Raw genomic sequence first — 15237 nt, forward strand, 5'->3', positions numbered from 1 at the left:
CAGAAGATGAATTGCAGGCCAGGCCTGAATTTCAGAGATTCCTTGCATTGCCTCTACCAAGTTGCTTTGCTTTGCCTTTGATTGTTCGCTTGGTGTCTGCTGGATGCTGAGAGGTTGTTCAGTGGCAAGTCACCCGAGTCTCAGGTACAAGGAGTCTTTTAAACTTTCCAGCTCCTGAATAGTCAAGGTGTCTGGCTCAGCAGCGCTACCTCTGGCAAGCTTTTGCTGGGTTAACAAATGCCTGAAATTCACCTTTTTCTTGTTTCTCCCCCTTCTGTTCTTCTCCTGCCTCTGTTTATTCTTTCTTTTCTTCACTTCTCTTTCTCAGATTTTGAGCAACCATTTATCAACAGACCCGAAACACTCCTCATCAACAAGAAAGAGAACACCTGGGTGCCCTGCTTGGTATCCATCCCAGATCTTAACATCACCCTGTTCTTGGTAAGAGACCTGCCTGGATGAGGCTCCTGTATAGACAATATCTCCTTTATTATGCATTTTAATTGGCTGAGAAGGAGCAGAATAGACATTGCAGGAGCTGGGAAATGCACAGGGTGGGTTTTCCATGGAAAATGCAAGCCGCCGGCTTCCTCATTTTCTGTGTTGACCCAAGCTCTGCTGACCAGCTGCTTTGGGCATTCCCTGCAGCATGGCCTATGGGTTTCCTGCTAGATCTGCTCCCCCTCACTGAAGTTGTAAAATCTTTGTTTAGTAGCATTTCCCAATAGCATCCACACCTGTTCATTGTTGTCTCTGCTACCTTTAGCTCCTTGGTCTTCAAATACCCTTGGTGGTCAGTGTTCCCAAGGGACAGGCGCCTGTACTTGTAGAGACTGCTGATTAAAAACAACTCTATTATCAGCTTGCTTTGTGACTTTTTTACAATGCTGATACATCCTTCCAGGATGAGTGTTACTATTGTGCAAAGGCCTCATGGGACGCTTTGGGGGCCAGGGGCCTTTCCCTTGCCCGGGAAGGACCCCACACAAGGTCAGCCTTCATCCCATTTGGGCATATGTTTGGGGAATCAGCAGCAATTTCCTTAGTTATCACTATCTGTTTCCATTCCTGGAAGTTCCAGTCCCATTCTGCAGACTGTGAGCTTAACTGCATGGATACTTCTATGGTCACTTCCCAGGCAGCAGAGGATGCTGGGATTCCTATAGGACAAAGAAGTGGGGGGAAGAGAGGGCAGGAGTCCAGTGTGGCGTGACGCTGCATTTATTCTGCCCAGCCAACAAAAATGGAATGTGTTAGCTTGGAAGAACAGGGGGTTGGTGAGGGAATGCTGCCACCATGTTCTTCTGCAAACAGTTTGCAAAATGTTGCTTTTTGCAGCCAAGCTCCATTATCTACCCAGACGGGAGAAGAATTCTCTGGGACAACAAGAAGGGGATGCTGGTCCCCACCCACCTGATCAGAGACTCCTTGTTTGTCCAGTGCGAAACCATCATTGACAAGAAACTCTTCAGGTCCAATTATTTCATTGTGCACGTCACAGGTGAGGCTGGAGCAGGGCAGCAGGTCACTCTAGAATTTCAGCTCCCAGTGGAAAAAGAAAACTAGTTTTCTCCTCTCAATAACTTGGAGAGAGAAATGACGGGATGTACTGGTGAGGCTGCAAATGGGCAGATGGTGATAAGTTCTTAGCAGAGTGATGAACTTTCCCATTCATTTTAATGTGGGTGGGTTTCAGAGTCCGTTTGGGAACATTTCATTGCAAATTAATTGTTGGTGACCCAAAACACACCACCCAGCCTGGAATCACCGACGCTTAGAAAAGTGAGGAATCCCTCATGCAATCTAAATGGCTCCTTTTCTAATTTAGGAAGGCATCTTTTCAATGACCACTTAAGGGGCCAGATCCTAATACCTTTACTCACACTGAGTGGCACCTTACCCCTTAAGCTGTCCCGTTGGATTCAGCGGGACTAGTCATGGAGTAAGGTATTACTCAATTGAAGGGTATCAGAATCTGACCCTTAGAGATTCGGTTAGGTGCAAATGGGGCAGTTTTAATGGTGCTGCAGTTCTCAAATCTTGTGTTCTAGAGGTGAGTCTCAGCAGAGTATGATGGCACTAGCCTGGCCCAGCAGTCTGTACTATACGACATTATGTTGGATTTATCGTATTCAAGCTGTGCTGTATATATGCAGCACTCCATGCTGTAGCATGCACACTATGATCCCCTTACAACTGTCTGCATTGGTAACAGTCAGTGACCAGGCAGCGCTGGAGGTGGAGAAAGGTCACTTTCTCCTTCCTTGTGGTGTTGCTGCTTTACCCATCACTGCCCCCTTCAGGTGCAGATGTCCATAGAATGAAGCGAAACCCAGGGACGGGAAGGTGAAGGGACGATGGGTTGGGCTCAATTGCAAGCCCCAGGGAGCCGATGTGCATTGTATGGAGAGTTCCAGATCCCAGTGTCAAAGAGTTAATGGCATTTCTTTAGCTTAGAGATGTATTTTTGTCACCTTCTTTATATCAGGGAATGAGCTGTATGACATCCAGTTGTTTCCTAAGAAGGCAATGGAGCTACTAGTGGGAGAAAAGCTGGTCCTCAACTGCACAGTGTGGGCTGAGTTTAACGCTGGAGTAAACTTCCAGTGGGATTATCCTGGAAAACAGGTACATGTAACTTTCCCCTCTCCCTCAGCTGCTCCCCCCACAAACCTCTTTCCTTAAGGAACAATCTGTGCTGGCTGTTTCTACAGGACGTCTGCTCAGACCTACCTCTCTAGGCAATTCAGTTACTCTTTCTGTGCTGGCTTAAAGAAATCAGTGGCCGATAAGCAGGACGTGTGGTCCCTAAGCTTAACGCTCATCCGGTTCCCATCTCAGTTTGTGAGCTGGGAAGGGATTTGCCAGTCAGTAAACTCCGTTCAGAGCTGTCAGTGAGAGTTAGATACCAATTGTGCTGTGACGTCATTGGCTGAGGCAGGGCATCCCATTTTGCCACTCTGCAGCAGAAGCTTTGCTCCCTCTCTCCCATCCCAAAAAATAACTGCTAGCTTGTGGTAACTGTAACTACAGAGGAGCAGGGAGAATAGCCACAGAGCAGATTTCTCTCTGCAGAATGTTATTCCAGGGTGATATCATCTTGTGGGCGTCAAGGAATTACTGTAGTGAGGGGGCTCTGCAGACTGATTACGCTCTGCCCCAGGCGACTGGCCCACAGATTGGCGTGGAGCCTGTGATAACAAAGGACCTGTTACAAGACTATGACGTGTATTTCTAGGCCCATAGGAATGGCTCTTTGCCAGCCCTATCGTGGCTCAAGGGCTGAAGCAGTTCTTGGCGCTGCCCATCTTTTAAACAATGACTCGGGAAGAAGTGAGGAAACTGAATGCTCCTGGCAGTGAGGAGCCTCACATGTAACCCATCCAAACTGTCTCTGTTCCCTTGACTTATCTTTTAACCCCCTTCCACCTCTTCTTGGCAGGCGCACCGGGCTGTCACTGAGCTGCCCGAGAGGCGCTCCCAGCAGACCCACACTGAGCTCTCCAGCATCCTGATCATCCAAAACGTGAGCCAGCAGGACCTGGGGAAATACGTGTGCATGGCCAGCAATGGGGAGCAGACGTTCGAGGAGAGCATCGATGTCATTGTGCACGGTACAATGGGTTTCTGCTTTGTCAAGACAGCAGGGGTGGGGCAGTGGGCAGAGAGACCAAAAAGAGACAGCCAAGGAGAAGAGAATTCTAAAAATGATCAGGAGGCGTTTTGTTCACTAACCCGCCGGAGAGCTATTTTTGAAGCATTGCCTGTTGCATGCGATCTAGAGGTTAGAGGATCCCCATGACCCAGGGACCCTTGAATTCCAGTAACAGCTAAGCTACAGACTCAATGTATGTGACCTTCCCTTCACCCCCACGAAGTAAGTCGTTCAACCGCTCTGTGCCCATGTCATCACGCTGGACAGCTGGGTGTGAAATAGCATGAACCTCACCGCAAGGCAAACACTCACTTGAGCTGAGACGTCCTTGGCAATAAATTACAAGTACGCCTATGTGCCTGCGCATCACCACACAGTGCCCATGTGATCATGGGGGTGGGCTCACCCCCATACGAGCGCACGCTGCAGAGATGTATACGTGTAGCCACACACGTGCACAGACAAGCATACACTTGCACAAACGCACTTGGAGACGCACAGTCACATCACTTTATTGACAAGGCAGGGTAGTGTAGTGTAGTGGATTGCGCATTGGGGTAGAACTCAGAAGACTTGGGTTCTATTCCTGGCTTTCTGTTAGCCTGCTGGGTGCTATGGGCAGGTCACTTCACCTCTCTGTGACTGTTTGTTTCCCCATCTGTAAAATGAGGATAATGATTCTAACCATCTTTGAGATCTGCTGATGAAAAGCATGAAAAAAGAGCTGGGTACAGTATTATGAATGTCTCAGAAAGTCTCCTTCTCGGGTTGCTGGGCAAGTGACATCTCTGCCGCTGTGACAGCTCAGCAGCTTGACAGGTCTCTTTCTGCTTCCCTACCCCTTTTTGTCTTGTCACCTGTCTGCGTGGCCCTGCTTTTACAGAGAAGCCCTTCATCAACGTGGAGTGGAGGAAGGGCCCAGTGATAGAAGCCACAGCGGGAGACGAAGTCGTGAAACTGCCAGTGAAGGTGGTCGCCTATCCCCCGCCAGAGTTCCAGTGGTAACCCACCTTTCTTAGCCTGTGTCCCCCAGCCTTCATGCCCATCCTTGACAGAGGGGGGAATAGGGGTTAAAAAGGGTCTTGCGGAAATTCCTTGCAGGAGGGGATATCCCTATGCCACTCTGCAGCAGAAGTTGCTGGCTGATACGGTTGGCCTGAGGATCCCAGCAATTTCTACTGATGGAAAAGCTCTCCCTTAGCTATTTCCCAGCCAGCTGGCAGCCAGCCAAGGAAGAAAACCTTCCTAATTGGTCCTCGCGTGCAGTCTTCTGGTTTTGGCCACATTCTGCTCTCTCGTCGTTCGCTTTTCTCCTCCCACCGCACCCGCATCCACAGGGCTGCCCAGCGCTCCCTGCTTCTGTGCAACACCTGTCCTCACACACAACAGGGCGGAGGCCTTCCTGGGGTTGGGAGTGGGGCAGTGGGAGAGGGGATGGTAGGTTAGGTCCTGGAACCTGGCACGTACACAGCAAAGATTCCAGTCTGCGCTGAGCAGAGGGGCCGAACTGAACTCCCTTGGGAGCTCCGTTGGTGCTGCCTCTCTCCTGACCAGCCAGCTGGGGTCGCTGCTGCAGCCTGGAACAGAAAGGCTGAGGGCCTGATCCTCCACTTGTCACCAATTGCACCAATGCCAAGCAGGTGTAAAAGGCTAACAACCAGAATTCCCCACTCACACCAGTGGTGGTATTTTCCACCCATCCTGACCTGGAGCATTCTTACCTCTAGGACAGCAAGCTGCCCCCTAACTTGTTTTCTTGGGAAACCTGGTAAGTCCCATCTGAAAGGGCTCCCAGCATTAGTGACCGAAGCCCGCTGAGCACATTTTGTTGCCAGATGGCTCCCAGCATTAATGCCTGCAGGCCTCTGGCTCTAGTTCAGTAGGACCGTACCTCTCTGTCTATGCATTTGCTTTCTATTTCCCCCCAGGTACAAGGACGGCAAGTTAATTCCCAACAAGCAATCTCCCTATTCGATGCAGATCAAAGACGTGTCAGAACAGAACTCCGGGACTTACACCTTAGTTTTATGGAACAGGCTGGCTGGGCTGGAGGAGCGCATTAGCCTCCAGTTAATAGTCAATGGTAAGGAAGGATAAGGCAGAAAATGGCAGGAGGCAACTGGCCAAGAGACCTTCCTGGTGTTCTTAGGCCCAGTGGGCCAAGCTCATTCCTGGAGTAACTCCCCTGCAATCATTAGCCCGTTGTATTTAATTCACCAGGGGATGTCACTAGTCTGTAGCAGTCAAAGTTTATACCTCTCCTCTTTCCCCATTCCACCAATTGTAGCTAGATAATGACACATGGCCTTTTCAGTGTGAGCTAGTGGACAGAGCACTGGAGTGGAACTCAGGAGACCTGGGTTTTATTTCCATCTCTGCCACTGCTGGGTGACCTTGGGCAAGTCACTTCCCATCTCTGTGACTCAGTTCCTCCATCTCTAAAATGCTGATCCCCTTTCTAAAGTGCTTTGAGATCTACTGACGAAAAGTGCTAAATAAGAGCTAGATATTATTATCATCAGAGATTTCTCTGTCACGGGACATGGAGAAATATAGAAAATGAAGGTGACCTCTTTTCCATGAGCAATCTTCCTTGTCTTCATGCACGTCTAAATTCTGATGCTGATGTGCTGGGATTTGCAGCTGTCTCCCAGATCTGGTTTAGAAAAGCTCCTGTAGGAAGAGCTGATGGAGGATGGTGAGTGACACTGATTCCGACTAGGACTTTGTGTCAGGGCAGAATAGAAACTTGATACCTGGGGTTTATATCCATGTTCCCCAAGGTACTTGTGCCAGATTCACCCCAGTGCAATTCCATGGACCTCAGTGGAGTTACAACAGGGATGAATGTGATCCCTCATGCATCCCTGCAATATGGCAGAGCATGGAATTCTGGGATGTGAGGGGTGGGGATGGTCTAACCCTAATTAAAGTATTTTTGGCATCCACTGTAACTGAGAAAGTGAGGCTTAAGAGGTACAGGCAGGAATGGACTGGAGTGCAGGACTGCGAGGAGCTGCTTTGATACATGCAGCAATTGAACAGTGGCACCAGTGAAGTTTTGTAGAGGAAGAATTGGCTTTAAATGTTGCTAAGTATAACTTACTCCTGCTTGCACAGCACCTCTACAGCGGGCCCAAGAGCTCCACAGATTAAAAACTGTTGCTTTAATTCATCGCACCACCTGGAGCCTCCCAGCAGGTCACTGCGTCTAGACCCCGTTGCCCTGAAAGCCAGGGTGTTCTGGTGACCTGTCTTTTTATAGCCCAGAACAGGAAGGATGTTCTGTCTGGGCGTGGCGACTCAGCAACAGGGACTGCAGTGCTGAGGCCAGATTACAAATATTGTCATTCTGCTGATTTCAGTTCCTCCGCACATTCACGAGAAGGAAGCCTCTTCCCCGAGCATCTATTCCCGTAGGAGCCACCAGGCCCTCACCTGCACGGTCTATGGCATCCCAGCACCAGAAGTGATCCAGTGGCAGTGGAGGCCGTGGAGCCCTTGCCGGATGTTCTCACGACGTAGCCTGTAAGTGCTCTTCCTCACCATCTTGGCCCTGGCTTCCTAGCGCTAGGTGCCAAGATCCCAGTCATATCATTCAGGAGAAGGCCTTGGGCCTATTCAGTATACACGGAGCCAGTAGCCACTCAAAACTAAGCTACGCCATTTGGCTGCAGATCTGAGTGGTGCGTGGCGCGTGTTGGGTGTGATTTGTTGGTTGGGGGGAGACAGTGTTGTCTGCAGGTTAACACAGGGAGTCAGGGTTCTAGTCCCAACTAAGTCACTCAGTGATTTTGGTTACATCACTTCATCTCCCTGTGGCTCAGTTTCACCATCTGCTGGGCACAAAGCTCCAGCCCAGCATTTGCCTGTGACACACTGAGGTGAAATCTGCACTATCCGATGGATATGGAGCTGCCTCAGCCTGTTCATTCACATGGGATATGGAGGAAGAGATGCTGAGCCTACCTGAAACAGACTTTTGGAGCGTTCCTGGTGTGTCATGTGTAACCCCTGACAGCCTCTAACACAGAGCCTGGGCAACTTTCTCCTGACTCCTCATCCACCTACTTCCAATGCTTCTGGTGAGGTCATGGACCTGTCAACACTCTGACATTTGCCATAATAAGACCTAACACTTTACAACCTTAACTGATCCTCACATTATCCGTGTCAGTCAGGTGAGTATTACTATCCCCATTTTACAGATGGGAAACTGAGACAGAGAGTGCAAATGACTCACTCAAGGCCACACCATAAGCCAGTGGCAGAGCCAATGTCTGGTGAAATCCACTAGACCATGCTGCTTTTGCAGTCGGCCAGCGAAATACAAAGTACTAGGGAACCAAAGGGCTTTCTCTTGCTTCATTCCTACTCTTCATTCCAGCATCTTACAGGTGATAAGCATCAGTGACCAATGACTTATGCAGAATCTAGACTCAGATCTGGCTTCCTGCATGTCTCCTATTAGAAAGGTCAAAGTCAGAAGTCTGTGGTGTTTCAGTTTGGCATCTAAGTGGTTAACCTCTGAAGTGGGAAAAGAAACATCCTAAAGAGGAGTCAGAAAGCTGCTGTCTCTGCAGGGGCTAGGAAGGGCAGCCCAAAATGTCCCTGGATCCTTACTGCAGAGCTCTGGGTACTGGAAGGAGGGGGCTCTGATTGAGGAGACACCTGTTGCTTAGGTGACCCGTGTCCTATCTGCACCTAGCAACCCAGATGCTGCATTGCTGGATGTGTTCATTTCAATTCATGTTGCTATGGGGGAGCAGGAGAATTTCATTATTATTCTTGGGGTGCTGGTCCCAATGTGTATTCCATTGTGAGGTACACGCACGCTCCAGGTGCCTGAGACAGGAAGATTTTTGCTAGCAGCATCTCTTAGTTTCTGCCTGCACTCTTCCTCTCTTTGTGCTCCGGACCGCCTCTCCAGTTCTTTTCTTCCGCCACATGGTCTGAGACATAACCCTCCCGTGTTCACGGAGCTAACCCTCTGACATCGAATCTGTAAATATTGTAAAATATAAACGTTGGTAGTTAGGTATTCGTTTTAGAGTTAGTTTAGTTAGTTAGAAATCAGGATTCTCCACAGACACACACAGACAACACACTCCCAGTACAGGACACAGATTATGCCTGGGATTCCAGGCTTCAAGAACTGTATGTCCTACCTGCAGTCCTGCCTGATCAGTGACAACCAATGTCAGAGGTATGTATGCTGCCTCAGAAAAGCTAAAAGCCATATCTACCACTCCTTTCCCAGCCAAACCCGGCAAGTGATGGAGTTCAGATTTAGGAAACATCTCATAGAGTAGCAGCAGCAGAGAGTCCTGTGGCACCTTATAGACTAACAGATGTATTGGAGCATGAGCTTTCATGAGTGAATACCCACTTCGTCGGATGCCTGTCATACTTGACATCTCATGGAGTGTGCTATGAGGCCCCAGTCTGATCCAGGCCAAGCAGAGCCACCTGTACAGTGGGCAGAGGCGTTGAAGAACACTCCACCTGGCACTACCACTTCTGAGAGAGCGGTGGGCAAAGACAGAGCCAAAGACTCCTCTTCTCAGGCTCACCACCAGGACAGGGAGCCCTCTCAAAAGCCTAAAGAGAAATCCCCCACCTCTGCGAGGAGGGCTGCATCGCCAATGCCTTCTAAATTGGATGATTCTTCATGCCTGGCTCCAGGAGGCTGAAGGACCCACAGGAGTCATGATATGAAGAATAAGGGTTCCCTCCACCTGACCACCATTGACAGGAGTGGAACCATTGTTGCCAAGCAAGGAGAGAAATGAGCCAAGGCCGGGACAATCACCGGTACCTGCCAAGGTCAAACACGAAGAACCTTGTCATGCTGTGTGGAGTGGCTCACAGGTATGTACGCCAGCCTCGGGGCAGACTGTCAAAGAGCAGCGCAGAACTCTCAAAGTGGTTATATGTTCTATAATTAGGTTTCACCAACCCGTTATCATGTGTGAACTCCTAAAGCAGTGTGACAGTCTTACCCTGGAGCCACAGCCCAGTCCCTGTGGCCATTCCAGGCTATTTTGCCTCCCAGGCAAGCTGCACTATGTGATAGGTGGTCACTTTCCACCAGAAAGCACACCAATATTCAGGTTACTCCCAGTCCCAAAGTACCAGTCACTTACCCCAGGTCATTTGTACTCAGATATCAAACCAAAGACAATGCCTGTAGCCAATCCTGTAATAAACTAACTAAACATTTATTAAGTGAGAACAGAAATAAGAGAATTATGTAAAGGTTAAAACAGGAAAAACACACACACAAACGAGTTACAGTCTTCAATTTATAAAAGTAATAGAAGCATCTATAATAAGCAGGTCTATGCATCCTTTAGGGCTGACCCATGCCGAGCAGCATGGGGATCTCTTGCTTATGTTTAGGAATCTTTGACCCTCAGAGTCTAGACAGCATAAAGAGACCAAATTTCTCCTTGTCAGGGACTTTTTATTCCCCAGATTCCAAGCTGATGGGATGAGTTCATGTTTCCCCTTCCTGGAGAGAGTTAGGAATGCAATCAACAAGGTCTCTGTCCTTTGTTCCACAATGCCTCGTTTGCCGTCAATGGGCCATCTTGTATGCAAAACAAGCACTTTACCTTAATTAATCCTGCTTTTTCCTGTTTGGTGAGTTACACAATTACAGAGGATTACAATGCAAACCCTCAATATAACTTTTTACCATGGGATACAGAGATTATAAGCAGTATCCTATGAGCATTCCATAAAGTCTAAACATTAAACACATTCTTATTAAGCTAATATCCATTTTAACTTTCCTAACACAGAGATAAACCAGACTGGTTTCCCACTGTGCATTTATCAGTGTTCAGTGAGGCTCTGGGCCTTGGCATGAGCTGGCATCTGGTCTGCCAGCATCACAAAGCCCATGCACTGTCAGTACTGACACGCTCACATAAGGAAATGCTGGCTTCCAAGGGCCATTCTATGCCAGCTCTAAAGGTGCACAGAGAGAAGACTCTTCACACACGAATGACTGGTGATAGGTGCATTACTCCACACGATATCATAACCCCTCCAGATCCAGAATCTTCCCTCCTATCGGACCCAGTACTTACAAGGGAGATTCTGACACACTCTCTCCACGAACTCTACAAGACAGGTCAATCCCCGATTCCTTCTAACAGTCGAGGTATTTCCATATCAATGGTACCGATATGAGGCTGGGGCCGGCAGCGGGAGGAGTGAGCTGGGAGCTGGGAGGAGCCAGGCTAGGAGAGGAGAGGAGCAGCAGGCGCCAGGCAGCGAGGGGAGAGGCAGCAGACAGGCTGGGGAGGGGGGAAGCCAGGGAGCAGGGGGCAGGAGGCAGGGCAGGTGAAGTGGGGGGGGGGTTAAGCGGTGGTGGAGGGGGAGGGTAGAGCAGAGGCGAGCCAAGGCAGCAGAGCCGAGGAGCCAGCCAGAGAGGAGCCAACCAGTAGAGGAGGCAGCCTGGATGAGCCATAGCATGCAGCCATGATATGTACCAAGAGCATATATGCAGGAGGTACATATATAATGGAGAGCTGAGGGGGAGCTAGGGGGGCAAGAATAGGAGGTAGAAGTGGGTTGAGAAAGAGATGGAGAGGCCAGAGCAGGAGGAATAGAAGATAGAGCAGCAGGGGGAGCAGAGGGAGGAAGGGGAGGGGGGGGAGCCAGAGGAGAAGGCCAAGGAGCAGGGGATGAGGGGGATGGGCAGAAGAGCAAAGGAGAGCAGAAGCAGGTAGAAGAGGAGAGCCAGAGAGGCTTGAAGGAGGAAAGGAACAGGTTTGAAGAGACAGAGAAGGAGGGGGGAAAGAGTGTGGGGAAAAAGGACAGAGGAGGCCAAGGCCAAAGAAAAGAGAAAGAGTCCCATAGAAAAGGGAGGAGTCTATGGAGGTAGCCGAGGAGTGGGTGAGAGGAGGGAGGAGGCAGGAGGATAGAGGAGGATGGAAGGAGGGGCAGGGGGGGAGGGAGGATAGGAGAGGAAGGAGCTTGCAACCCAGGGGCAGGGGATAGGTTAGAGAGGCGGACTGTCCCCAGGCAAAGGCAGGCACTGACTGGGGGAGAAAGAACTGTGAGAGGTGTGACAGGGGTGATCCGAGCCGACCGAGGATGCTGGAAGCAGAAGTGCTAAAAGGCCAGATGGGGGGGGAAGTGGACCTGAGGTTGAAAATGGAGGAGCAGAGGACTGTGCTGATCATTGATGATGAGGCCAGTAAGAACTGGGGAACGAGGGAGGATCAAGGAGAGAAGGAGCGAGAGGACCAGCTCAGTGTGTGCGAGATTGAGCAAGATCAAGCTCAGGTGATCTTCAGTGGGATTCTACCTGTCCCTAGGGAAGGCGCCAAAGGTTAGAAGATCATGTGAAGTCACAGGGGGGCTGTGGAGACTGGGGGGCTTTGGGAGGCTTTCTCATAGAGGGGGGGGAGGGGGGACTTGAGGACAGAAAGATGGGCTCCAGGGAGGTTGGCTGGGAGAAGGTCACTGAGAGGCTGGGAGGGAGATACTAGCTTTAAAAAAAAACAAGAGAGGAGGGGGAGGGAGGTCCTGGAGGTCAGAGATGGGTTGGAACACACTGGGGGGAGGGACACAGGAGTAGGGACAACAGACCATAGGGGGTTATAGGGGGGGGGGGAGGAAGAGAAGAGAGGAAGATACTAGATACTAAAGTCATACTGAAGTACTGACTGGGGAGGTGTCCCTTGTAAGTTAAAAGAGGGAAGAAGAATACTAAACAGGTGGTTCAGACTCGAAAGTCTGGAAGCCAAAGAGGAGAGAAGGGAAGGGAACAAAAGGAGAGGGTGGGAATTGAAACCGGAAAGTGGAGGAAAGGGGAGCATGGTGGGCATGTAGCCACCTGTAGGTAGGTATGGATGAAGGTATGCTGTTGAGCAAGGAAGGGAAAGGTAAAGGGTAAAGGTGGGCATAGCATTATATATCAAAAATGAGGTGAAATGTAATGCAAATAAAATGCAATGTAATGGAGAAATGCTGTGTAATGGTCTAATGGGCAAAGTGGTGGGAAAAAACTACCAGAGCCTCACCTGGTGAGAGTGGAATGTGTGCTATAGGGGCCGGATCTAGAAAAGGAGAAGGATGAGATCTCTTTTTTGTTTTTAAAGGAACTAAATACTAATATTGATCACTGGGGACTTTAATGATAGATATAGATTGGGAAACAAATGCTAATAATAATAATAGGCTCAGCTTTACATTTTCAAGTAGCTATAAATGTAATTCTCCAAGTGGTTGCTGAACCGACGAGGGATGCCGATTTAGAGATGATTTGATTGATGGTAGTAAGACCTTGTTGAGGAATTTGAGGTAGACAACACCTTGAGTGATCATTAGTTATGAGGTTTCCAAATAAATGGGAGGATAATCAAGACAATAGTGCATCTGAGACTTACGATGTTATGGCTCAACTAAAGGAAGAGGGCACTAGTATTAAGGGAACTAGGAGCTAACAGGAAGGGGGACTAAGTTACTTATGATGGGGGGATATTCAGGTAGACTAGGTGCAGAGAGTTTGCAGTTGAGAGAGAGGAGTTGTAGCAGGCATTAGGCGACAGGTAGGTTTAGGTGGGGGAGCAGTTTTAGGGAAGAGGCAGTGAGGGAGCATCAGAAATAGAAGAAGGAAAAAGAGTGAAAAAAGGAGGGATAAGCAAAGAAAGAGGACTTATTAGAGGGAGAGAGGAGGAAGAGCCAAAGCGTGAGAAGAAGAGGAAGCGGAGTGGAGAAAGTGAGAAAGGAGCGGTAAACCAGAAGGGAAATGGAAATAGCAAGAAAGAAAAGAAAGAAAGAAAAAAGGAAGAAAAAACAAAAAGAAGAAAGGGGAAGAGAAAAAGGGAAGAAATTAAATATCTTGGATAAAACTTTAATGGCACGGAATCTAGGAATGGGGAAGAATGGCTAAGAAGATGGGGGAATATAGATATAGGAATGATGGGAAATAGAATGAGGAAGAATAGTAGAAGTATCTGGTAGGGGAAGCCAGGGAAGGAATGGTAACAGCGGAGTAGATAGAATGATAGATAATAAATGACAATCGATATATCTGAAGAATAAATAGGATATAATAATAATCTCTAAAATAAGGGAATAAATCTCGTCTGACTGGAGATATGTAATGTAGTTCCTATATTCAGCTAATGTAAAAATCTATTAAAAGAAGGAAACAGGCCTATTGTAACTACAGGCCTAGCCTAAAAAATATGCAAAGTCATGGAAAAGAAAAAAGTAAAGATCTTAAAGGTTAGCATGAGGCAGATAGGCATGGGGGAGGATAGATTACAGATTGGATTTCAAGGTAAGGTAGACCAACCCAAACCAACCTGATCTCTTTTTTAAGAGATTAACAGATTTTTTAGACATATATCTGGATTTCAGTATAAAGTTTCAGATTTTGATTTGCGTTTGATACGGCATGAAGAATATGAAATTGGTAATTAAAAACATGGGTCCAAAATAGAAAATCCAGGGTGGAATTGGGACTGGGGGGAGGAGAAATGAGAGAGTGGGGGTAGGAGGGGAACTGGTAGTGGAGGGGGGAGAGGGGAGTTCCTCAAGGCTCGTCTTTGGGGTCGATTTTGTTTCAATCTATTATTGCAAGGCTGGGGGAAAGCTGCGGTAGGAACCAAGATGAAGGGAATGGATGACACCAAGGAGAGGAGGTGGAGGAGGAGGAGGATCACACCAATATTCAGAGGATTGGGATAGGGGTAATGGATATATCAGGTAGAGGATGATGAAATTAAGAAATGGAGTGTGTAAATGCCATTTAGGGAGTGAGAAGTTTAAGAACTAACAATAAGAACTTTAGTTATAAGCGTTTTAGGAGGAGGGAGGAGTAGGAGGAGGGGTGTAACGGAGGAGAGAAGATGATAGAGGAGGAGTTATGATCGAGCTAATGTTGATGGCCGTTAAAAGCTATGGCGGTCTCTAGTGCATTAAGCGAGGTATTTTCTAGTAAGGGATAAGGTTAGTGATAGGGATTTATATGTGAGGTGAGACCTTTTTTTGAGTATGTTTTTGTTTTATTGTCATGTTTAAGAAGGGAAGGAAGAAAGGAAATTGGAAAAAGGGCCACTAGAATGATGAATGATCCTGGAGATGAAGAAAGGAGAAGTATGAAAGGACTTGAGAGAGCTTTTTTTTGTTTCCTTAACAAAAGAGGGATAAGAGAGATATGATTACACTCTTTAAATATATCAAGAGGAGGAAATAGGAAGGAGAGGAGCTATTGTGCTAATGTGCTAAATGTGGGAACGAGAGACAACGGGATATAATTTGTCATTCAGAAATTCAAAAAAGGAATTTCTCTAACCATCAGGAGTGCAGGGGATACTGGAACTGGTGCAATACTGAAACAGTGGGGTGAAGGACCTCCATGACTTTAAGATTAATAAGATTATAATATGAGATGGTATTGGGATAGGGAGACGGGCTTAGCTTATGTCGTCATTAAAGTAAGTGCCACACTGGTAAATAGTACAATGGGGACATGATATAACCTTTTCTTTCCATGGGTATGGCTGGAGTCCCGCATGGCTGGGGGTTCAGCTGACCAGCGCCATATGGGGTCA

The 15237-nt window shown here is 48.1% G+C and overlaps 1 protein-coding gene across 4 annotated transcripts in view; it reads left to right on the top strand.

Moving 5' to 3' along the window:
- Positions 1–15237, top strand: part of FLT4 (fms related receptor tyrosine kinase 4) — a 109014-nt gene that overhangs the window by 61288 nt on the left and 32489 nt on the right. For all 4 annotated transcript variants that reach the window (XM_039484994.1, XM_039484993.1, XM_039484995.1 and 1 more), the window contains exons 4-10: positions 329–441; positions 1339–1501; positions 2489–2628; positions 3443–3614; positions 4539–4656; positions 5584–5738; positions 7021–7183. In XM_039484994.1, coding sequence (XP_039340928.1) covers positions 329–441; positions 1339–1501; positions 2489–2628; positions 3443–3614; positions 4539–4656; positions 5584–5738; positions 7021–7183 — 1024 coding nt within the window. The remainder of the gene's footprint in view (positions 1–328; positions 442–1338; positions 1502–2488; positions 2629–3442; positions 3615–4538; positions 4657–5583; positions 5739–7020; positions 7184–15237) is intronic.

Source organism: Mauremys reevesii, linkage group 8, assembly GCF_016161935.1.
Source record: "Mauremys reevesii isolate NIE-2019 linkage group 8, ASM1616193v1, whole genome shotgun sequence".
Classification (NCBI taxonomy): domain Eukaryota; kingdom Metazoa; phylum Chordata; order Testudines; family Geoemydidae; genus Mauremys; species Mauremys reevesii.